This window comes from Hyperolius riggenbachi, chromosome 12, assembly GCF_040937935.1.
Source record: "Hyperolius riggenbachi isolate aHypRig1 chromosome 12, aHypRig1.pri, whole genome shotgun sequence".
NCBI lineage: Eukaryota > Metazoa > Chordata > Amphibia > Anura > Hyperoliidae > Hyperolius > Hyperolius riggenbachi.
The window spans coordinates 106,839,834-106,864,327 of NC_090657.1; the positions used below are offsets into that span (position 1 = coordinate 106,839,834).

The 24,494-nt window shown below is 44.2% G+C and overlaps 1 protein-coding gene across 1 annotated transcript in view; it reads right to left on the reverse strand.

Annotated features, from left to right (window-relative positions):
* TBX21 (T-box transcription factor 21) overlaps positions 1 to 24,494 on the reverse strand; it is a 110,523-nt gene that overhangs the window by 6,050 nt on the left and 79,979 nt on the right. Inside the window, exons 3-4 of the mRNA XM_068263111.1 lie at positions 16,874 to 16,995; positions 12,395 to 12,541 (exon numbers count right to left, since the gene is read on the reverse strand). Of these exons, the coding sequence (XP_068119212.1) occupies positions 12,395 to 12,541; positions 16,874 to 16,995 (269 nt within the window). The remainder of the gene's footprint in view (positions 1 to 12,394; positions 12,542 to 16,873; positions 16,996 to 24,494) is intronic.

The window sequence follows — 24,494 nt, forward strand, 5'->3', positions numbered from 1 at the left end:
CAAGGTCAGCGCTGTACAATGCAGGGGTTTTATTAAACCATATATTTTTCTGTGTTTTTGTCAAGTGCACATGCCATCATAAGCAGAAAGCAGCAGATGGCTTGACTGCGATACTGCAATTATCCCATTTATTGCTGAAAAAGCATCTTAGCTTCACAAGTCGAATACATTCCAGGCAACAACCTTTTCTTAACACTGGTCAATGAGATGCTAGGAAATCCAAGTAGATGCACATTTTTGTAGCTTGCAAATGGAGGATTCAAATACGGCAGCTGCTGGTCAATTATCAAACTGCACAAATTTGCATCAATTCAGACATTAGCACCTCTGGCCATGCCTGTATAAAGGAAACCTAAGGTGAGTTGAATATGGAGGCTGCCATCTTCTTGCTTCAAACAACTATGCAAGTGCATGGAAACAAAACAATTTTAGCTCCAGCGGTCCAGAGTTATACCCAGGAGAAGTCGTTTTATTGCAAGGATTGTAAAGCAAAAATTCAAAGAAAAACTTGATCAATTCGTTGAGGTGATACATTTGCAAAGCTCTGATTAGCTTTCATCAATTCCTGTATGCTTAGGACCAACCAAATCTGTCACCTGGGCAAACTGATCAGTCTCACGCCTTCGATTTTGACTGGCCAATTTTACCACTTTCAACAGATTTTGAATACTATGAACAGATTGTGTAGGTAAGCTCTCATACTACATGGAGGTGGTAAAATTGGTGAGTGATTGGCCAATCAAAATTGAAGGTGTCTACCAGGCTTTAGCCACTGGGATATTTTATTATGCAGATCACCATTATTGTATGTAAAGTAGACCTTGTTCAGATTTGTATGGCCCGTATTTGGATGGGTCAACTAAAATGGTTTGGTTACCTCTTTAATCATGTCTGAGCAATGTTAGCAGTGCCTACATGCAAACTAAGCATGTGCACAGGTTAACAAACTTTGCTGTTCACCAATTTTCACCCTAAAAGTTTTACCTTTCCTGCATACAAATTTTGGGGAAAATATTAAAAATGTGAACAGCTGAATTTGTCTCTCTTAAAAAGAGAAACTCCGACCAAGAATTGAACTTTATCCCAATCAGTAGCTGATACCCACTTTTACATGAAAAATATAATGATTTTCACAAACAGACCATCAGGGGGCGCTGTATGACTGATTTTGTGCTGAAACCCCTCCCACAAGAGGCTCTGGTACCGTATGGTACTCTGGGCAAACTGCCACAATGTAACAATGACACACACAGGAAATGGCTGTTTATAGCTGTCTGTTAAAGCCAGAACAGCTACATAATCTGCCCACAGTAACAATGTCACCATGTAATACATGTCAGAATGTGAATCTGGGAGAGGAAAGATTTTACAATGAGCAAACTCTGACTAAATCATGTATACATAATTATTGTAAAAATTAAGCACCTTTTTATATTAAATTATTTTCACTGGAGTTCCTCTTTAAGTGTGTCACTTAAGGACACTGCGCCTCACATTGTTGACATGGCTTTTACAAGTTGAGATGAACAATAAAGCTTCATTATTGGTATCCATTCTCAAAGCTAGCCCCTCCTTTCTCAGATCTTCACAATATAAAGTGCCCACAGCTGCTGCAATTGTATTGCATTGTTCTGCGCTGCACTTATGAATAAAATCATCAGTTAGGAGCTCAGCCTGATTGCCATAATGTACCATTGGATGTAATGGTCTATTATACACAATGACTTTAAAGCCTCTTTCACAGTGGGACTATAAAGTCGCACGTTATAAAATTTTATAATGCAGACTAACGCACAGCAATACAAAGTTTGTGCAACATTCACAGTGCACACGTTGCGTTGTGTGTAACGTGTAGCAATATTTAGAAAGTGCTGCATGCTGTGCATTTAGCAATACATTTGCTGTGTTATGTGTGTTGCACATGCTCAGTAATTTTTTTTTTTTTTAAATGTAACGCATGTGCCGTTTTCTTCCATCGGTATGTGACGACAACGGCACACCAAGACACACATAACATAGTGCAAATAATGTCCAAATTTATAACCTACATGCGCTGCGTTAGGGGCACGTTGTGCGACTTTAACGTCGCATCAAACGCACCGTCCCACTGTGAACGAGGCCTTAAAGGGAACCTAAAGTTAGAGAGATATGGGGGCTGGCATACTTATTCAATATTAACCACTTCGCCCTATCTGGACGGATATATCCCATTCACCGAGCTAAGTCTCCGGCAGAAATGCCGACGCTTTCTCATCAGAGAGCGCGGTATTTCTGCCTCCAGGAAACATCACCTTCTGCTTATAGTTCCTAGATGCGAGATCGTTCGCATCTAGGAATTTTTTGAATGTGGCCATCTTGTGGCCAAATAGTAAACTGCACCCACATACCTAAATTAAATAAAAAAATACATTATATTACATCTAAAATTAGCTATTTACCTCCCAATCTAAAATTACCCAAATACATTTTTGTATTTAAAAAAAATTACAATTAAAAAAAAAAAAAGTACATAAATAGTTACCTAAGGGTCTGAACTTTTTAAATATACATGTCAAGAGAGTATCTTATTAATTTTTTTAAAAATTATAAGCTTATAAATAGTGATGGACGCAAATTGAAAAAATGCACCTTTATTTCTAAATAAAATATCGGCGCCATAAATTGTGATAGGGACGTAATTTAAACGGTGTAATAAGCGGGACAAATGGGCACATAAAATGCATGGGTTTTAATTACTGTAGCATGTATTAATTTTAAACTATAATGGCCAAAAACTGAGGAATAATGATTTTTTTTTCCATTTCTATCTTAATCTTCCTGTTAAAATGCATTTACAGTAAAGTGGCTCTTAGCAAAATGTACTACCCAAAGAAAGCCTAATTAGTGGCGAAAAAAAAAAGCTATAGATCAATTAATTGTGATAAGTAACGATAAAGTTATTGGCGAATGAATGGGAGGTGAACATTGCTCAGATGCTTAAGATTTTCGACGCTGTAGGCTGAAGTGGTTAAACAATACCAGTTGCCTGGCTGTCCTGCTGATCCTTTGTAATACTTTTAGCCATAGACCCCGAACAAGCATGCAGATCAAATACAATATAAGCAATGGCGCAACACAGTCCTCAATCGTATATTTCTTCTTATCACAATACCACCACCACACCTATATTGGAATACAACTCAACCTCTGCTAAGACCACCAATTAGTTCTCAGTAGAGCATTGGGACTATTCCCAGGTCACCCCCGACCCTCTGACTGTAATGCATAGCTGTCCTGGTTCTCATATGTTCGTCCCGGTATAGTATATGCAGATCATACCTCAAATTAAAAAACTCCCATAGCATAATATTGTTAGGCTATAAAAACTTTAAAATGTATTGCACTTACAATTTTCACACATTCATTGCATATAGAGTATTTCCACGATCTCTCCCCCATAACGGTGGCCTCTGGAGGGCTCTCTCGATTGTTCCTCGGCCCCCCGCATTGGGATGTCATGCTCAGCGTTCGTCTCCCAAGCCGTGTCCATCCGTCTCTTTCACTCCGTGCCACTTCCGGGATCTGCCCTACTAGTTTCGTCAGCATATGACTCATCAGGAGCATCAAAGCACTTGAGCACTAGGGCGCGCTCAGTAGGCAATAGCAGTGTTAGGGAGTCTAGCCTAAGGACTCCTCACTGAATAGGTGCTGGCTTACTGAACAGGAAGAGCTGAGATTTGAACACAAGTCTCCTGTGTCAGAATCGGAGCCCTTAAAGAGAACCTGTAACAAAAAAAGTTCCCCTGGTGGGTACTCACCTCGGGAGGGGGAAGCCTCAGGGTCCCAATGAGGCTTCCCCCTCCCCTGTAGCTGCAGGCAGTCCAGCGCTGGCTCCCCCCAAGTGTCCCGGAATCCTCCCTCGACAAGGCTGATAAGCGCTGATTTATTTACCTTTCCTGGCTCCCGCGGGGGAGCTGTTGCGGCTCTCCGCACGAAGATAGGTGAAAATAGCCGATCTCTGTCGGGTCCGCTCTACTGCGCAGGAGACTTGCACCTGCGCAGTAGAGCGGCCCAACAGCAGCGATTGGCTATTTCCACCTATCTCCGAGCGGAGAGCCGATACTGCGCCTGCGCTGGAGACGGGAAGGTAAATATTTACATCTCTGCTGTTCAGGGAGGTTTATCGCCGCCGCCGTGGGACTGCGGAGGACGGGGGAAGCCTCAATAGGATCCAGAGGCTTCCCCCACCCGAGGTGAGTACCCCCCAGGGGAGATTTTTTTCGTTACAGGTTTTCTTTAACCATTTCACTATCCGGCCACTAGGATAGGAAGATATCCAGGAGATAGTGAGGCCCTCTATGCCTACAGATGAAAGTATCTGTAGGACTAAGGTGTGGTTGACAGATCAAGTAGGGCACAGGACGGTAGCTGGTGAGTGCTGTGGGATCTAGAGATTTTGTTTTTAAAGGACAGCTGAGGCGAGAGGGATATGGAGGCTGCCATATTTATTTCATTTTAAGCAATACCAGTTGCCTGGCTATCCTGCTGCTCCTCTGCCTCTAATACTTTTAGCCTTATACCCTGAACAAGCATGCAGCTGATCAGGTGTTTCTGACATTATTGTACTATGTACAGCGCTACGTACTATGTACAGCGTTACGGAAGATGTTGACGCTATATAAATAAAAAATAATAATAATATTTATTTTCAGATCAGAAAAGATTAGCCTCACGCTTGTTTCTGGTCTTATTCAGACACTACTGCAGCCAATAGATCAGCAGGGCTGCCAGGCAACTGGTATTGTCTAAAAGGAGATAAATATGGCAGCCTCCATAGTCTTCTCACTTCAGTTGTTCTTTAAGTAGTGGTTTGACAACAGCCTTTGTTATTGGTAAAAACTGGTTAACACATGTTCAAGCCAGGTTCCGGCCCAGGGATTTAAATAATAGTCTATTGAATCCGACGGCCGCCATGCGCGTTCTTGCCGCCGATCTTTGAGGAGGGGAGATGAATAAATGGGAATGCTGTTCCCATTCATTATTCTAAGGGACTTAGGGGACCATGTCAATGAGATGCCGCGGTCATTGTAACTAACGAAATAACACATCAACGCATTACTTCATGTTCACGTACTAATAGTATGCTACCAAGAAATAATGCGCAAGGACATCTTGTGGCCAAATAGTAAAATTACACCTACATGCATTTTTTTTTAAATACACTCATCTACCAAACATACCATTAAAATGAACCCCTTACCTCCCACACTCTCCCGTAGTTACCCAAATAAAATATTTGCATAAAAAAAGACATTAAAAAAAAACATAAATAGTTACCTTAGGGACTGAACTTATTTATTTTGTATGTCAAGAGGTAGAGATGGCCCGAACTGTTTGCCGGCAAAGTTCCGGGGTTCGTGATCTTGGAGATCCGCAAACTTTTCCGGAAGTTCGATTTGCTCCCATAGTGCATCATTAGGGTCAACTTTGACCCTCTACATAACAGTTAGCAGGCAAATTGTAGCCAATCAGGCTACACTCACAAACACTTGTGTTGCATAGACAGCCTTGGTAATCCCTACTGTGCCACTGCCAGGCCCAGCATATTCAGTGACTACCTGTGTGTGTGACAGGCAGCTGCACATTTGTAATCCCAATCACTGCACCTGTTCACTGTTCAGTGCTCCTACCTACCTATACCTATGTGAGCGCACGCATTGTTAATACCACCAGTCATTGCACCTGTTCTGTTCACGGTACCTGTGTGTGTGTGTGACAAGCAGCTGCACATTTGTAATCCCAATCACTGCACCTGTTCACTGTTCAGTGCACCTACCTACCTACGTTAGCGCACGCAGTTTTATATACCACCACCTGTCGCTGCACCTGTTCACGGTACGCGTGTGTGTGACAGCTGCACATTTGTAATACCAGTCACTGCAACCTGTTCACTGCACCTGTGTAACCGCACATTGTAGTACCAGCAATCACTGCATACCTGTTCACTGCACCTGTGTAACCGTCCATTGTATTATTCAAGTCAGTGCATACCTTTCACTTCATCCCCCCCAATATGGACAAAAGGCAGAGGCAGGCCACCTGGCAGGTCTGTTCGAGGTCACGCTGTCGTGATTTCGTGCAGCCCTCGACCAAAGTACAGTGTCCAGAAGAAGGCATGTGCCATCAACCCCCAATATTATCAGGACGTAGTTGACTATTTAACACAGAACACCTCATCTTTCTCAGCTTCCGCACGGAAGCGTGACATATCTTGCTCCTCCTGCTCCGATTCTGGCACCTCACCTAACACTCAGTCGGCCGCCACTACCAAAGTGCCATCACCCCAGGGCTCAGTGGTGTGAACATTTTTTTATGTGTTTGCCTCAGATGAGAGCAATGCCATCTGTACTCTCTGCCACCGAAAATTGAGCCGTGGAAAGACCAAGAGCCGCGTAAGGACAACTACCTTACGAAGGCACATGATTGTAAAGTACAAACTGCAATGGGATGACCACCTGAGGAAAAGCAGCACACAAAAGCAAAGCCACACACCGCAGTGGAAGATACCAGGCTGCAATTATTTCTCAAAAAAGGCGATACCTAAACTGTACAGTGATGTTGAAAGGCAAGTGGTGACCTCTCTGGCACACAGCGTTGGGTCAAGGGTCCATCTGACCACGGATGCCTGGTCTGCAAAGCAAGCTCAGGCCTGCCCGAATACTAAGTCAGTCCCCACACACAGCATCTCTGCCTTCACGCCGTGTGACTGCCTGCCCCAAGACTAAGTCGGTCCACACACAGCATCTCTGCCTGCAGGCCGCTTGACTGCCTTCTCCGCCACCACCAACAGGGTCCACCAGGACTCCAGGCGGATTCCTGAATCTTTAAGGCCGCTGCTAGCAGCGGACGCTATAATAATTTTTCTGGTGCGTGTACATGCCTGCCTAATTTTTCTGGCTGCACTGCAGGTGCAACAACAAAACAAAACGCATATACATGTGTCAATTCCCCTTCGTCATCGTTACCTTGCCGCGGTGAAGGGGCTTGCATATCACAATGAAGCAATGACCGACGGCTATATGAGTGTGTTGGGGTTGGGGGGCACACCTGACCCAAGAAAATAAATAATAAGGTTGTTGCTTCATTGTGGACAGACCAAATTCGATCAGCTGGACACTCAGTCACTGTTGTTCTGTCATTCAGCTACCTCAGCCCGACCATATGGGCTTGAAAACTGCTATCGCCTGCACTCTGGCCATGGTGCGCACCAGTCCAGCACGGCCGTCACTACACAAACAGCTGTTTGCGGTGCGTTACACAGTGAGTTTGGTCTGTCAGTATGAAGCAGTACACTTCCTGATTGATGTATACACATGCAAGATGTTTTAAAGCACTTTAGGCCTCCAATTTAGCATGAAATGTGATTTCTGCCCTTAAAACGCTGCTGTGCGTCAAATCCTGATTTTTCTCTGTGACTTTTGGTGTGTATCCCACTCCTCCATGCAAAAACTCAGATGTTAGACCCCTTGAAACATCTTTTCCATCACTTTTGTGGCCAGCTTAAATGTTTCTAGTTTTCAAAGTTTGCCTCCCCATTGAAGTCTATTGCGGTTCGCAAAAGTTTGCATGTTCGCGAACGTTTGCAGTTCGCAAACCGAAAATCGGAGGTTCTGCCCATCTCTATCACGAAGGTATATTACTGTTATCTTGTGATGGACACAAAACTGAAAACAAATGCACCTTTAATTCCAAATAAAATATTGGCACCATACATTCTACTAGGGAATTATTTTAAATGTTGCAATAACCTGGACAAAATGGAAAATAAAATGTGTGGGTTTTATCCACAGTAGAACGCTTTAATTTTAAAACTATAATGGCTGAAAATTGAGAAATAATGTTTTTGGTTTTTTTTCATTTTTTTCTTATTTTTCCTGCATTTAGAATAAAATAATACTTAGCAAAATGCACCACCCAGAGAAAGGCTAATCGATGGCAGAAAAAACAAGATCTAGATCATTTTGTAGTGATAAGTAGTGGTAAAGTTATTGGCTAATAAATGGAAGGTGCTGAAAGATGAAAATTGCTCTGGTACAGAAGGGAAAAACCCCTCAGTAGTGAAGTGGTTAAAGGGAACCAGAGACGAAGCACCCTCATGTATTTTACCATATATATCAGTGGGAACATTAGAGAAAACACCTACCTTGCTTTCTGTTTCATTCTGCACTGCACAGCTTGCTTCTAATCAGCCCTGATAAAATCCCTGACTGAGCATTCAGTCTAGGAAGGTGTTTTCTCTAATGTCCCCACTGATCTATATGGTAAAATACATGAGGGTGCTTCATCTCTGGTTCACTTTAAGTATGTAAATATGTGTTATACTAAGTTTGTCAGACTACAGATCATTAAAAAACCTAAATGATTTTTCAAACCTTGAAAAAAAAAGGTGAAAAACGTTCAAACGTTGAAAAACGTTTTTGTTACCTTCACCTGGATCAGAAATCAGAAATAGTTTTATTCGGCAAGCACAATGGAGTTGTGCCCGGAATTGGGTTTGGCACATACAGATATGAATGCTCCGAGAAAGGAAAGGAAGTATAGATAACAGAATTAAGGGTAAGCAGGAGTACAAATAAAATGAAAGAGCAGGAGTGCAATTACAGTTAAAGTTAAAGAGACACTGAAGCGAAAAAAAAATGATGATATTATGATTTGTATGTGTAGTACAGCTAAGAAAAAAAACATTAAGATCAGATACATCAGTCTAATTGTTTCCAGTGCAGGAAGAGTTGAGAAACTCCAGTTGTTATCTCTATGCAAAAAAGCTATTAAGCTCTCCGACCAACTTGGTCGTGGAGAGGGCTGTTATCTGACTTTTATTATCTGAACTGTAATTGAACTGTTTACTTTTCCTCTAGCAGAGAAGAGTTTATTACTTCACAGACTGCTCTGAAAGACTCATTTTGAATGCTGAGTGTTGTGTAATCTGGACATATTATAGAGTGATGCAATGTTAGAAAAAACACTATATACCTGAAAATAAAAATATGAGAATATTTTCTTTGCTGCTAATCTTCTAGTAATTATTCATAGTACACAACCAATTCATTATATCATATATTTTTTTTCGCTTCAGTGTCTCTTTAACAGGATGCCGTTCCAGCACAGTGTCACAAAGATCAATCAGTAAGACAGGAGTGCAAGTTTAAAATTAGGTACAACACGTTTAAAATTAAGTAAAAACTGTCCAGTTCCCAACACAGCTTATTGCTAGGTAGAGCCAGCGGCCCCAGTAATTAGATGGAGTGTAAAGTGGAGTGAGTGGGCACCGGAGGTGGAATAGCTGGAAGCTATAATTGCAGGGAATTCAGGAGGCTGACAGCAGAGGGGAAAAAGGAGTTCCTATATCTTGTAGTTCTAGTGGCGATAGCTCGAAACCTGCGACCTAAAGGGAGCCGACTGAAAAAGCGTTGATCAGGATGGGTGGGGTCGCCAGCAATCCTTTGTGCTCTGGAGCGTAGTCTGGAGTTGTGGAGGAGTTTGAGTGAGGGTAGAGGTCTTCCAATAATCCTCTCTGCTACCCTGATGACTCTCTGAAGTTTGTATCTGTCTCTGGTGGAAGAGCCAGCAAACCAGACTAGGATGCATGAGCAGAGGATGGACTTGATGGTGGTGGTGTGAAAGTTCATCGGCAGTTCTTGGGCCATGCCAAACTTCTTCAGTTGGGGGAGGAAGAATAATCTCTGCTGGGCTTTCTTCTGGGTCAAGATGGTGTTTGCCTTCCAGCTCAGGTCCTTGGAGATGGTAGTGCCCAGAAGGCGGACGCTAGAGCAGGGATGTCCAACTTAAGGGCTGAGGTCCTTACACATTTTTGGCACAGCTCAAATTAATTGAAGGGAGTGAATCAGGAAAGGTGTGGTCCATCAGGTAGAACACATCTTAGCATATAAAACACAAACTATCACAGTAAAACTATCAATTTTCTTAACCACCCTGGCGTTCTGATTAAATCGCCAGGGTGGCTGCGGGAGGGTTTTTTTTAAATAAAAAAAAAAACTATTTCATGCAGCCAACTGAAAGTTGGCTGCATGAAAGCCCACTAGAGGGCGCTCCGGAGGCGATCTTCCGATCGCCTCCGGCGCCCAGAATAAACAAGGAAGGCCGCAATGAGCGGCCTTCCTTGTTTTGCTTATATCGTCGCCATAGCGACGAGCGGAGTGACGTCATCGACGTCAGCCGACGTCCTGACGTCAGCCGCCTCCGATCCAGCCCTTAGCGCTGGCCGGAACTTTTTGTTCCGGCTGCGCAGGGCTCAGGCGGCTAGGGGGGCCCTCTTTCGCCGCTGCTCGCGGCGAATCGCCGCAGAGCGGCGGCGATCAGGCAGCACACGCGGCTGGCAAAGTGCCGGCTGCGTGTGCTGCACTTTATTTGATAAAAATCGGCCCAGCAGGGCCTGAGCGGCAGCCTCCGGCGGTGATGGACGAGCTGAGCTCGTCCAGACCGCTCAGGAGGTTAATTGCATGTAATTTAATTAATGTAATGGTGTCACCACCAGTATAAGGTAGCCAAAGGTGTCGTGTCTTACCCCAGAATAGGTAGCCCCTCCCCCCCGGCGTAGGTGACCCCCAGCTTAGCTACACCCCCCCCAAATGCTGAAGGTGTCCCAGTATATATATCCCCCCGCAAGACATAGGTGTCCCCCAGTTTTGCTAACCCCACCCCCCCTTCCCCCCCCAAAAAAAACCAGAGGTGTCCATGTATATTTAGCCGCCTCCCCCAAAATAGCCAAAGGTGTTGCTGAATATATAGGTCCCTGCCCCCCCAATGCATAGGTGTCCCCCAGTGAACAGCTGCCTATCTCCACTCTGGCGCTGTCTGCCCTGCTCCGGCCCCCGGGTTCCTAGATCCAGCGATATCCCGCCCTGAGCTGCCTGCTGCACACAGAGTCAGTGTGCAGAGTAAAGAGGGCGGCTAAGCCTATGGAAAGAAGTTGTGATGGACAGGCTACTTTAGCATTTGGGCACCAAAGACACTGGCCTTGGAGCCTTCCCAGAAATCCATTTCTGAACACCGGCATGGATGTAAACCTTGTAGGATTGGAGTTAGACATTAGGAGACTACAGTGTGGATTGTTCAGGGTAGTAACACACTAGGCAGAATCGCATATACGTTTTCTATAGCACATAGGGCCTGATTCACAAAGCGGTGCTAACAGACAGTTAGCACGCTGGTGAAAAGCCCTTTAGTTTAGGTGTGATAAGTTTAGGCATGATAAGTTTAAAGTGAACCTCCGGACTAAAAATCTACTCAGCAGCACTGAAAAGGCTTTGTGTTTCTTTAACAGTTTCACAGCATCAGAACTTTGTTTCTCTTATACAAGCCTCATTTTTAGCTGCACAGAAGAAAACTGCCCGGGCTTTTTTCCCCTGATGCTGTGCAAAGCATGATGGGATTTCTGATTTTGTTGTTCTCGTTCTGCTGTTTTGGTGCAATTTTTTTTTCTTTTACATTTTGAATTTGACATTTGAAGCCTAGCGTGTACACCTGGGAGGGGTAATCAGGACACAGGATAGTTGGAACTGTGTCTCCTGCTCCTTGTCACCTCCTTTCAACCAAAAAGATGGCTGCCCCCATGACAAAGATGGCAGCCCCCATCAATCACAAACATTTGCCTGTTCTTTTAAAACAGGGTGGGTAAGAGATTATATTACCTATCTATACTAATTAACATAACTAATGTAACTTGATGACAGTATGTTTGTTTAGGCTGAAGTTCCCCTTTAAGCACCAACTGGGTTAGCACCGCAGTGCACAGCTGATCAAATGTTTTGCGCTAGAAAAGTCTGGTGCACTTCGCCTAGAGTTTAATGGCGCTGCTTTGCGTGCGGGACTTTGCGCGCGATCTAAACTTATCATGCCTAAACTTATCACGCCTAAACTGGCTTTTCACCAGCATGGTGCAATGGTTATCACGCCTAAAGTCTCTAACTGGGTTAGCACCGCTTTGTGAACCGAGCCCATAGTGTGTTCCTACCCTCAAAGTTGAGTCAAGTAGGGGTTATGGGCTAGTCATATTGCTCAGCTGCGTTGCAGGAAAATTCTGCATGTCATCTCACTGCCCATACAATTCAATGGGCTGTTCACAGCACTGCGTTGTAACTGATCCCATTATTCTAACTCGCTGCATGCAGGCTTTGTATTAAAGTCTATGTCCAGTCTCTGTTGCAGCTCACACACATTTTAATGCATGTCTTATGCAATGGACCACTGTGAATCCAGCCTATTAGAATACAATTGTATGCGCCCGTCCACAGAGAGAACCTTTTAGAAGTGGCACTTTTGATTTTCAATGGTCTTTACCCCCCAGAACACTAAAGTATCAGGCCTATTGTCCCGATATTAAATCCATACTCACTTCAGCATTTTGATAAGCTGTCACTGCTATGAATTCTGTCTCTGGAAAGGTGAAGGTGTGACTCTGGGGCTCCGAGGCTCCAGACTCCGTCAGTCGTGTGACGTGTAGACGGGGCTGATATTTGTGAAGGGATTGCAGTACCACCATCTGGAATAAAGAGACAGCTGTCATTCCTCATGTGCATCACCTGTCATGACAAATATGGGGATATACAGTGTTCTAAAAGAATACTATTTACTTTCAGATCTTTGTTATAACCACTTTTCTCTTAAAGAGAATCTGTACTGTCCAATTTGTACAATAAAAAACATACCAATCGAGTCACTGTGATCTCCCGAATCCCTCTTTGCCGTTTCCGCCTCTCCCTGCCGCGATCCTGTCTGTTAATCGCCAGTTTTAGGCAGTGTTTACAAACAAAAAACATGGCCACTAACCAGGAAGTGATGTGTGTGTGTGTGTGTGTGTGTGTGTGTACACTATGTATGTATGTATATATATATATATATATATATATATATATATATATATATATATATATATATATATATATATATATATAAAATCATGTTACAGTATACTACACGTTTTTATTACATAGTGAATTATCTGCACTCCAGTCTGGGATACTCACAGTTTCTCAGCATGTGACAGGCAGCTCCCTCCCCCCTCAGCCTCACAAACTGCATAACAGTCAAGCTAAAACTGAGAGCAGAGAGTGAGGAGTAAACAAATCACATAGAGCCTGCAGGGGGCATGCATAACTTGTATTCATTACAACAGAGGCAGCCCATTCCCCCCTGGGTTGACGAAGAAAAGAAGATTAGAGATATTACAGAGACAATGCAACTAGAAAAGGCTGCAGTAATCCAGACTACATTAGAACAGGTATAGGAACTTATAGGGTAGAAGAAATAAGGCTGAACATTTTTTGTCACAGAGTCTCTTTAAGGCTATTAATTATCCCCAATCCTAATATTCAGTAAAGATAGTCAATAAGATACTAATAATTCAGATGCTAATAATTCTGGTTTGCCTGCAAATGTACTGCAAATTGTACTTGCCCAGTACAAATCAGAATGTGCATTTCATTAGCCCAATTCCAAATGCCATACAATTTCCATTGCGTTTGTATGCTAGCTGGAATTATTAGCATTTCATTGACCATCTTTTCTTCTCAGTAAATCAGGTGTCTTCTGCAAGCATTGTTTGACCTCTGCAGTGGTGCAGATATCCCGCATAAATATGCTTTGCCCTCCAGACTAGGGAAGATAAACTAGATCAGGGGTTTCAAACTCAAATACAAAGTGGGCCGACATTGAACACTGGAAGCTAGTCACGGGCCAACCTCAATTTTTACTGCCCTTACTCCCTTATAAAGTTCCCTGGTGTCTAATGGCCCTCCTCCAACCCCTATACAGTTCCTTGGTATATAGTGGTCCTCCCTCCCTCCCCTAACCAGTTTCCTGGTGTCTAGAGGCCTCCACCCTCCCCTGTACAGTTCCCTAGTTTTTAGTGCTTTCCCCCTACCTCCCTCATATGGCTTCCATGGTGTTCTAGGGCATCACATCCAATATAGCTTCCCTGGTGGTCCAGAGGGGGGCAAATTTAATGGCTCTGAGGGCCAGATTTGGCCCGCAGGCCGGAGTTTGACATGATAAATAGGCTCTGACCTCTGTACTGGTGCTGATACTCCACATGAGCACTCCATGGCCTTCTTATTGGGGCAGATATGTCACATGAACAAGCTGTGATCTCTACATTTGTGCAGATACCCTACATGTATATGAGATGATGTTTTGGTGTATATATCCTGCATTAACATGGACTTACTGCTGTACTGGTGCAGACCACCTACATGCACATGCTGTACCTCTGCACTAGTGCAGATACCTCACATCACCATGCTCTGACTTCTGCATGAGTGCAGGTACCCCACATGAACAGTATTTAACCTCCACAGTAGTGCAGGTACTCTGCATGAACATTTTCTGACCTCCACACTAGTGTAGATAGTAACCCACATGAACATGGTTTGGCCTCTGCACTGGAGCAGGCACCCCACATGTCTATACTCTGACCTCTTTACTAATGCAGATACTCCATATAACCTTGCTCCCACATCCACACTACTGCAGATACTTCATATGACCATGCTTCGACTTCTGCATGACTGCAGATACCCACATGACTGTGTTCTGACCTTGGCACTTGTATAGATACCATTGATATACATACTCTGACTTCCACACCAGTGCAGATACCCCATATGGCCATACTTTCTTTGACCTTTGCACTGTAGCAGATATCACACATAAACATGATCTGACTTCCTCACTGTGCTCTGATGTAGATATCAACAAGACCATGCTCTGACCTCAGCACTAGTGCAGATACCCCACATGACCATACTTTGACCTCTGCACTAGTGCAGATACTCCACATGACCATGCTCTAAACTCTGCACAGATGCAGATACCCAAATGAACAAGCACTGACCTCTGCACTAGTGTAGATACCCTACATGGTCATGATCTAAACTCTTTTCTTTGTATTTTTGGGACCACCACAGTCCTGACTTTTGTATAAACATCTGATTGTAGTTGGCTATGAAAAATATGATCTGTGAAGGAGGACAGAGAATAAAATAAGTCTACCCAGTGTAGAGGAAAAACTACAGCAATCAGCTGAAAAAAAAAATCCAGAAAGTCTGTAACTCACTGAGCAAGGTTTGTTCTGGAGGACAGGCCATGCCATGCACACAGGGAGTGAGGTTGAGCAAAGATTATCTAAAGGTACCCACAGACATCATATGAGTACTTTGGACTGACCATCTATTGTGGGAGCAATTACAGCCCCACCTACAGTAATGAATGATCATTCTCTGATAATATTTTCTTTTGGATTGTTTCAGCTATTTGGAAGGCAAGTGTCTGCAGCAATGTCACATTACAATTAATAGAGATGTTCTACTCGCCTCTTCATCACTGAACCTCTGGCTGAGTTGAGGCTGGCTGAGGATGTCCTAAAACTTGTGATACAATGCGCAATTGCTTTAAAAAAATTGTGAGAGCACTTTTATGTTCTTTAATAGCAAATAAATACAGAGTTAAGCTATGAGAACTGAGTTTTACAATACAATACAATACAATACAATAACATTTCTATAGCGCTTTTCTCCCATAGGACTCAAAGCGCTTAGGCTCTCTCAGATTCAGTAGTTAGTAGGATGAAGTATTCACACAACAAAAGTTATATTTCTGCAAATGCCAGACTGAACAGGTGGGTTTTCAGTCTGGATTTAAACACGTCCAGGGATGGGGCTGTCCTGATCTGTTGAGGTAAGGAGTTCCAAAACGTAGGGGCAGCATGACAGAAGGCTCTGGGACCAAAAGTTTCTAAGTGGACTCTGGGTATGACTAGATTATTAGAACCTGTGGATCTGAGAATGCGGGGATTGCTACGCAGCTGTAACATATCTTTCATGTATCCAGGGCCTAGATTATTCAGGGATTTAAATGTCAGTAGGCCGATCTTGAATAGGACCCTCCATTCTATAGGTAGCCAGTGAAGGGAATGCAGGACTGGCGTTATGTGGCAGTGACGGGGTTGGTTGGTTAGCAGTCTGGCAGCAGTTTTTAAGGAAATATGGCCGTTGGGAAAAGAGGAAGTTTGGAGATCAAAGCGCTGTGAGCTGGTCCTGTATGGACAGCACTTGCATCTGGTAAGCCTTCATTTTACTCTGTGAAACTGGTGCGAGCACACAGTGCGGAAGGGTGTACTGACTTTTGCACGTTGAGGTGTTAGTGGAAGGAAACTATCAATTATTCTAAACTGGATTACGCTATGGTTGGTCCGATTTTGTCTTTGAGTCTCATATAGGAGGAAGTTGATCGCTGAAAGGAGACCTGTCTAAAGCGCACTTGCTGATTTGTGATTGAATCAGCCAATAACGTTGGTGACTGTGTTTTGTACTATCTGTGATTGGATTTATAAGCAGGAACAGCTTTTGGACTATTTATACATTATACATTTTGTTGGACATTGTTTGTGTATATGGGATGTGAGCGCTGTACAAGACTGTATAATCAACTATCTACAGAGCTCTACTCCAACTGGCTAAACTTGTATTTGTTTATAAAAATAACTGTGGCAGCGACAGATGTGTACATTTCACAGTCCTCTGTATAGTCTTGCAGAATATATTCATTAATAAATACGTAAAGTAAAATTAGATACCCCAACATAAATACACAAGAATCCAGTGGCTGATTCTGTCTAATCTGTCTAGCAATAACAGTACATCAAATAGGCTTTACTTTGGCTACTGAATGATGCACCTAAAATGACAGGAAGATACAGGTAAATAATCATAAAGTTCACTGGTTAATCTCCTGACGTCCTAAGCTTAGATGAGTCTGTGCTGCATAGAGTGATGTTTCTGATATGTGGTTGTCTGTCTCAAACATATTGCACACCTACCTGTGTCACACTATTAGATGGTCCTTTGTTATTGGTCAGTTTAAGTTTGCTGAATATCACATCTTGCCGCATCCAGTGAGCACCAGTATTGGGGGAATCGGGGTGCTGGTAACTTCGGTTCCCTAGATAGGAAAGGTAGAAGCATTATAGTTTACTGAGATTGCTGTTTATTTCATAGGGCCCCTAATACATGTTTGTACAATGTATTAAGTGGAACTTCTGCCAAGATGTAATTATAGTGTTGGATTGTGTGGGAAAGGTTCAAGAACTTTATTGTCAGGAACATTACCAGGCTGGTATGAACTGTGGTGGACTTATGCTGCCCACCAGCAGGTGGCTCTTTCCACCTTTGGGCAAGCCCTGTGATTCTCTGTGTGGTTTGTGGGTGGTATCTGGAGCTGGACTTGTATGTCCCCCAGCTGTGAAGCAACTAAAGACAGCACCAGAGATTTTGGCGCAGCCAGCGCCACCATAGGCTGTATTTGGAATGACTTCTAAAGCGGTGCTCAGACAGTAATTTGGGCGCCACTGTATATATTTTTGCTTGTTTTTATTAGTCATTTATATTAGTCATTTATTAGTCATTTATATCACATTTTTATTTTTGTCTGGATTCCTTGTAGGGCTGTTTCAGGAGCCAGACCTTCCAGGCAAAGGCTTGAGGTTCCCTCTAATGTACAGAATGCAATACAGCACATTCTGTATTAATGAAATTCTGTTTTACACAATCTGTGGTGCACAGTACAGTATTCTAGCTTCTGCAGTGCCCATGTGATATCTTTTAGCTTTCCAGGCCCCCCTGCAGTGTAATCCTTCACTGATATCTGCTACTGTGCATGTGCAATTGTGCTCATGCTACTAGGAGCATCCTGCACATGCGCCATACTACTGCATATGTGCAGAACATTCCCAGGAGCTGGAGCTTGATCGCAAGCAGCACCTGTGCATGTGCAGAAGCCGGTCGGCATTCCTCTACGGGAATGACAGCGGGGCCCAGGAGAAGAGAGGGACCACTCAGATTTCTAGGGGCTGGAAGAAACCCCATGTATTATTTTATCACCTCGGATGTCCTTTAAGATTTTAACATTTCTCCACACAATTCCGTAAGACTTTGAAAGATAAATATTGTCTGGAGTTAAAATTCAGTAAAACCCCACTTAGTGTGCAGTTCTAAATATATCACCTGCAGGGCCGGGTTGAGGCATAGGCTGGAGAGGCTCCAGCCTCAGGGCCCAGTGTAGGAGGGGGCGCAGAATTCATTCAGCTGTCATTCCTAATTGTGTTTGAAGCAGAAAGAAATAAGAAAAGGGGATACATGGCAGTGACTGCAAGCCATATAACTAGATATTAAGGTGTTGGGGAGGTTGTGGGCCCTGGGGCGCCTCTTAGTCTAATAGCAATCAGTGTGTGACAGCTGGGGTGCCAGGGATGGAGGGGCGCACTTTGGTGTCTCAGCCTTGGGTGCTGGAGGACCTTGTCCCGGCTCTGATCACCTGATACCAAACAATTGTGTTTTACTTTCAGTGCCCCATGTAGAGAGGCTTGTGCTTTGTATTGTGAAAAGTGGGCAGTGTGTCACAGATCTTTGCTTTGACTGAAAGTTGAGGTTTTACATGTAGCACGTGCAGAGTTCAGAGTCTCCTGGGTATAGTAAAGCATGTTATGTGCTGGAATAAGAACCCAATGCCTACAGTTTAAATCACTTACTTTCTTTCATATGATAGGATGTACTAACACTATTATTTTGTTAAGGAGATGTACATTCCTACAAAAAAGATGCATAGCCAAAAAAGTTAAGTGATGTCATCAGTAAGCCTGGGATCATATTGCAGAACGGTCCGTTCTCAGCATATCCTCACAGGATACGCTGTTGTCCATTTCCTCATTCAAATTGCACCATAGGCCTCAATTCATGGAGCATTATCAAACGTTTATCAAACACTTTATCAAACGTTTGATAATTTACCTCATGGGTAAAATCTCATTTTAAATTCACTAAGGTGTTATATATTTATCGAATGTTTTACCGATAAAACGTTCAACAAATATATAACACCTTAGTGAGATTTTACCCATGAGGTAAATTATCAAACGTTTGATAAAGTGTTTGATAAACGTTTGATAATGCACCGTGAATTGAGGCCATAGTGTATCTGGTCTGCTGCTGCCGTCACCTATCCGGTCCACTTGATATCAAATCTGGTTTTATCACTGCTGCTGCCACAGCCACTTAGGTCCACTGCAGGGAAAAATTGCCTGTATACAGATCGAAGTATTATGGGGCTCCCCACTGGATTGCAACAGAACCAGGGCCGGACTGGGCCGCAGGAGCTAAGGAAAAAGCCTCGCTTTTTAATTACAAAGTGACGTCACATGACGTCAAAACCCCCAGGGGCCCCATGGACTTCGGTCCGGGAACAGGAAGGGGCACAGCACAGGAAGAGGGAGCACAGAGCGGCAGGGAATGTAACAAAGTGGCAGCCAGCAGCAGGGAACAACTTACCACTTCCTGGAGCAGCAGGGAACGACTTACCACTTCCTGGTTCCAAGTGCCAGAGCTCTGCATGCTGCTGGTCTGGTCTTCTGCGTTGTCCAATCCTGCTCTCACTGTACTTCCTGTGAGAGTGGCATTGGTTAACAGACCAGACCAGCGGCACGCAGAGCGCCGGCACCTGGAAGAGAAGAGGTAAGTCATTCCCTGCTCGGGGCCCCGGGTGGGGGGGGGGAGGCTACCCCTCTCCCCGCCGCTCTGTGCCCGCTGCTCCCCCTTGCAGGCTAATATGGACACCTTTAGACCTGGCTACCTAAACTGGGGACACCTATAGACCTGGAAAAAGTAAGCCGATAATGGATGTAACGCAGGAACAGGAAGGAGTATGTACATGTAGCACGTAGATCTCAGCAATGTAAGTATCTGATTACCCCATCAGCCGCTGCTCGTGTGCCACCACTACATCCCCCTCTGCCTGGCTACCTATTCCTGGCTATCTATACTGGAAGTATCTATTCCCGGCTATCTATACTGGGGCACAGTGTCGGACTGGGAGGTGGAAAAACTGAGGAAATCCCCCTGCTGGCCAAGCAGCATTAACCATGTGTTATCACTCCCAATAGAAATCTGCAGCAAGTCTCCACTGTGAGCAGCAACACCTAATTACTGCCGCTTGGCCAGCAAGTGGATTTCCACAGCTTTTCCAGCTCCCAGTCCGAGACTGCTGGGGCACCTACTCCTGGCTACCTATACTGGGGCACCTATTCCTGGCTACCTATATTGGGGGCACTTATTCCTGGCTACCTATACTGGGGCGCCTATTCCTGGCTACCTATACTCGGGGTACTTATTCCTGGCTACCTATACTGGGGGCACTTATTCTTGGCTACCTATACTGGGCCATCTATGCCTGACTACCTATACTGGGGCACCTATTCCTGGCTACCTATACTGAGAGCATCTATACCTGGCTAACTATACTGGGGGCACCTATACTTAGCTGCCTTTTCCCGGGGCATCTTTTCCTGGCTACCTATACTAGGGAGCACCTATTCCTGGCTATCTATACTGGAGGTACCTATAACAGGCTATCTATACTGGAAGCACCTATACCTGGCAACCATACCAGGGGGGAGGGAGGATAGGGAGTCAGGCACATTTGGCTACCACACTAGGGTGGTAGAGGGGCACATTATTTAATGTAGGCGGGGGGCCCGGGAGCAAATTCCGCATTGGGCCCAAGAAGTATTTTGTGCCTTACTGCCCTGATAGGACCTTTTCTCCCAAACTGCAAAAAGTTAAATATAGTATCTGTCAGAGAGGAGGAGATAAGAACTCAGAAGTCTCCTCCTCACTATACCTTTTTTTCATCCTCGCCAATGGTAGGATCTTTTCAATTTTTGCTTTTCGCTCTTTACTCTGCATCTAAATGGGGTGGTGTCCATAAAGGGACTGTACCTCCCCTGTATGAAGTCCCGTCACCATATAGCCTAAAAAGCTCACTCTGTGATGGAGCCCATCTGGTGTTCTAGGGCAGCCATAAGTCTATAACCAGCCTGGCTTGAGTGGCAGGAGCACATGTTGTTCAGTGTGACCAGCATCCTGGGCGTTTCTGGCAGTCTAGTGTACTAGTGTGTGTAGTTCCAGGTTCGGCTGGTTGCGGTGGCCATTTTGGAAAAAACATGGGCAGAGTGACGTGACGCTATGAAACATGGTTTCTTTTTACTTTCATTGGTCTGTCAGAGCAGCAAGTTGTTTAGCTGCTTGGTCCTGCATCCTGCATCTGAGGTGTCACTGGGTGCTATCTTATGTTTATGATAGTTGGGAGTAAGTCTTTTCTGACTAATTTGTAACTAATTGGTATCTTCACATGAGTAGGCCACCACACTCGAATAGATTCACGTGTGTATTTAAGAGAATCAATCAACTTGAGAAACCACGCAACATTAGCCACTTGAGGACCCACCCTTTACCCCCCCTTAAGGACCAGCGCTGTTTTAGCTGATCTGTGCTGGGTGGGCTCTGCAGCCCCCAGCACAGATCAGGGTGCAGGCAGAGCGACCAGATCACCCCCCCCTTTTTTCCCCACTAGGGGGATGATGTGCTGGGGGGGTCTGATCGCTCCTGCCTGCCGGGTGTTGCGGGGGGGGGCACCTCAAAGCCCCCCTCCGCGGCGAAATCCCCCCCCTCCCTCTCCTACCTGGCCCCCCCTGGTGAACCGGGCTGCACAGGACGCTATCCGTCCTGTGCAGCCAGTGACAGGCTGTCCCCTGTCACATGGCGGCGATCCCCGGCCGCTGATTGGCCGGGGATCGCCGATCTGCCTTACGGCGCTGCTGCGCAGCAGCGCCGTACAATGTAAACAAAGCGGATTATTTCCGCTTGTGTTTACATTTAGCTATTCACGGAGCCCCCCGCCGTGAATTGACAGGAAGTAGCTGCTCGCGCGAGCGGCTGCTTCCTGATTAATCAGCCTGCAGCTGGCGACGCAATACTGCGTCGCTGGTCCTGCAGCTGCCACTTTGCCGACGCACGGTATAAGCGTGCGGTCGGCAAGTGGTTAAGTTCAATCCAAAATTCAGTATAAAATGTTATTGTATCAAAAAGTTGCAAAAAATCTGGATAAAACATTTTCTTTGCCAAAAGAGAGTAAAAATTGGACTTCATGACACAAACATGGGCAGAGTGACGTGACGCAACGTGACCACAAATCCAAATCAATGTCGGGTCTGTGGTAGACAAATAATTTCAAGGAAAATAGTCTGTGAGACCTGTTTGACTGATGTTACCAATGAAAATCAGCAATCATAATCAATTAAGCAGGTGGTTAACCTTCCTGGCGGTAAGCCCGAGCTGAGCTTGGGCTATGCCGCGCAGGAGGATTTCTCAGGCCCTGTTGTGCCGATTTGCATAATTTTTTTTTTGCAACACGCAGCTAGCACTTTGTTAGCTGCATGTGCACTCCGATCGCCGCCGCTCCGTGCCGATTAGCCGCCGCCCACCGAACCGCCGTCCACCCCCTCCCCCCCCCCAGACCCCGTACGCTGTCTGGCCAATCAGTGCCAGGCAGTGCTGAGGGGTGGATCGGGACTCCCTTTGACGTCACGACGTCATCCCGCCCGTCGCCATGACGGGAAGCCCACCAGGAAATCCCGTTCTTTGAACGGGATTTCCTGATCAAAGATCACGCGGAGGCGATCGAAGCGGGAGGGGGGATGCCGCTGCACAGCGGCTATCATGTAGTGAGCCCTAAAGACACTAAAAGACACCTATTTCAATATTCCCATACACCCTTCATTTCAGTACTTTTTACATTTTGAGCTGGCAGACCTTCACGTACACTTCACATGCCTGTCCTTTGGTTTTGCTACATCTCAAAGGACCTTGTCAAAGATACTACTGGTTGTTATAGCACATCTGAGAGAACAATAAATAATACTATTACATTATCTAGACCCTAGTTTCTCAACATGCGGTACGCATACCCGAGGGGGTACTTCTGATGGTTCCGGGGGTACTCAGGCTTGATATACTTGACCAAGAGTAACACATTTAGAGTTTTAGAAAATTATAAATCCTATATAAACACCAAATTAGTATTTTTTTCTAATTAAAAGCAACAGTAAATGCTTGGAAATTGTTTAGAACCAATTATCATGTACTACGATTAAATATGTATTTGTTAAGGGGTACTTGTGATAATATTTACTATGCCAGGGGGTACTTGGTGAGTACAGGGTTTTATAAGGGGTACATACCAATAAAATGTTGAGAAACACTGATCTAGACAATATTCTAATTTTAGCAATAGATCAAAAAAGTTAGAAGATCATAGAGACTTCACAATTCACACATTAAAGAAGCTCGGTTGGATACTGAACATGCTAATATTTTTAAGGTTCATACACACCTACCAACTATCTGTCCAACTATCTGCCAAACTTGTCTGTTATGCTGGGAATACACGGTTCGTTTCTGCCACTCCATTCTCCTCTCGATCGTTTTTGCTGCTCGATTCTGCAGTTGATTCTTTTATCTTCCGCTCGTTTTTCTTATCTTTTTCCTTTCACTTCTATCAGAAATTGAGCACGAAAGGATCGAAAGGGAGATCGGACATGTCGGAAATTATCTATCGAACCATCTAATCACCTCATAAACGAACCGTGTATTCCCAGCATTAAGCCACATTCTTTTATGCAGCACAATTGTCAAACAGCTTTTGTTGTGAAACAAGTTGAAACAGCTAAAAAAAAGTATTTTGTTATTGTTCAAAAAGCTGATAAGACTGATAAGAAATCAATACAACAGTTGGATTGACTTCTTATCAGTCTTATCAGCTGTTTGAACAATAGCAAATACTTTTTTTAGTTGTTTCAACTTGTTTCACTACAAAAGTTGTATGGGGCTTAACAGACAAGTTTGGTAGATAGCTGGACAGATAGTTGGTAGGTGTATCAACCCTTAGGAACCCAGCTCTGTACAGTGAAAAATTAAATTGCTCTTCTGGAGACAAAGATTAAGCTCATGCGCAAAAAGATTTAGTTTATTCAGTTGAGAGCTTATCTGACAGCCAGGGATTGTTCATCAATGATAGGATCAATTACATCATATATGCTGATGGTAAAATGGGCCCACTGGAATCTTCGCCCCTTCCAGTTGGGGTTCCTGGCGCAGTGCAGAGGTTAAGAATATTTCAGAAAACATGAAAACCTTATTTTATTTTTTAATATAGTTTATTTGGTGGCAGGATTCCAAAAATCTTTGCAAAGATCATAACCTCCAATGCCAACCAGACAGACTGGGGGCCACATTCCGGAATTGGGCGGTACAAGGAAAATGTAAAAGTTACACCTGATGTCTAGAGTTGAGAGCTGCTCATTAAGCAGTGTGCGTATTTCTGGAGGTTTTTGCAGTCATTCTGTGCTACTAGCGATGGATAACAAAGAGCTGTAGCTTAGCTTACATAAAAAAATCAGGGAGGTACTTATCTATAGGTCTTCTCAATGATAGTAGACAAGTCCACCAGATATAGACCACTTTGCATTGGAAATGCACACAAAGGTTCCAGTTTTTTATTCAAGGTATTTGACTCAAACAGCTTTGGCAACGGACAAGCTAATGCAAGATAGG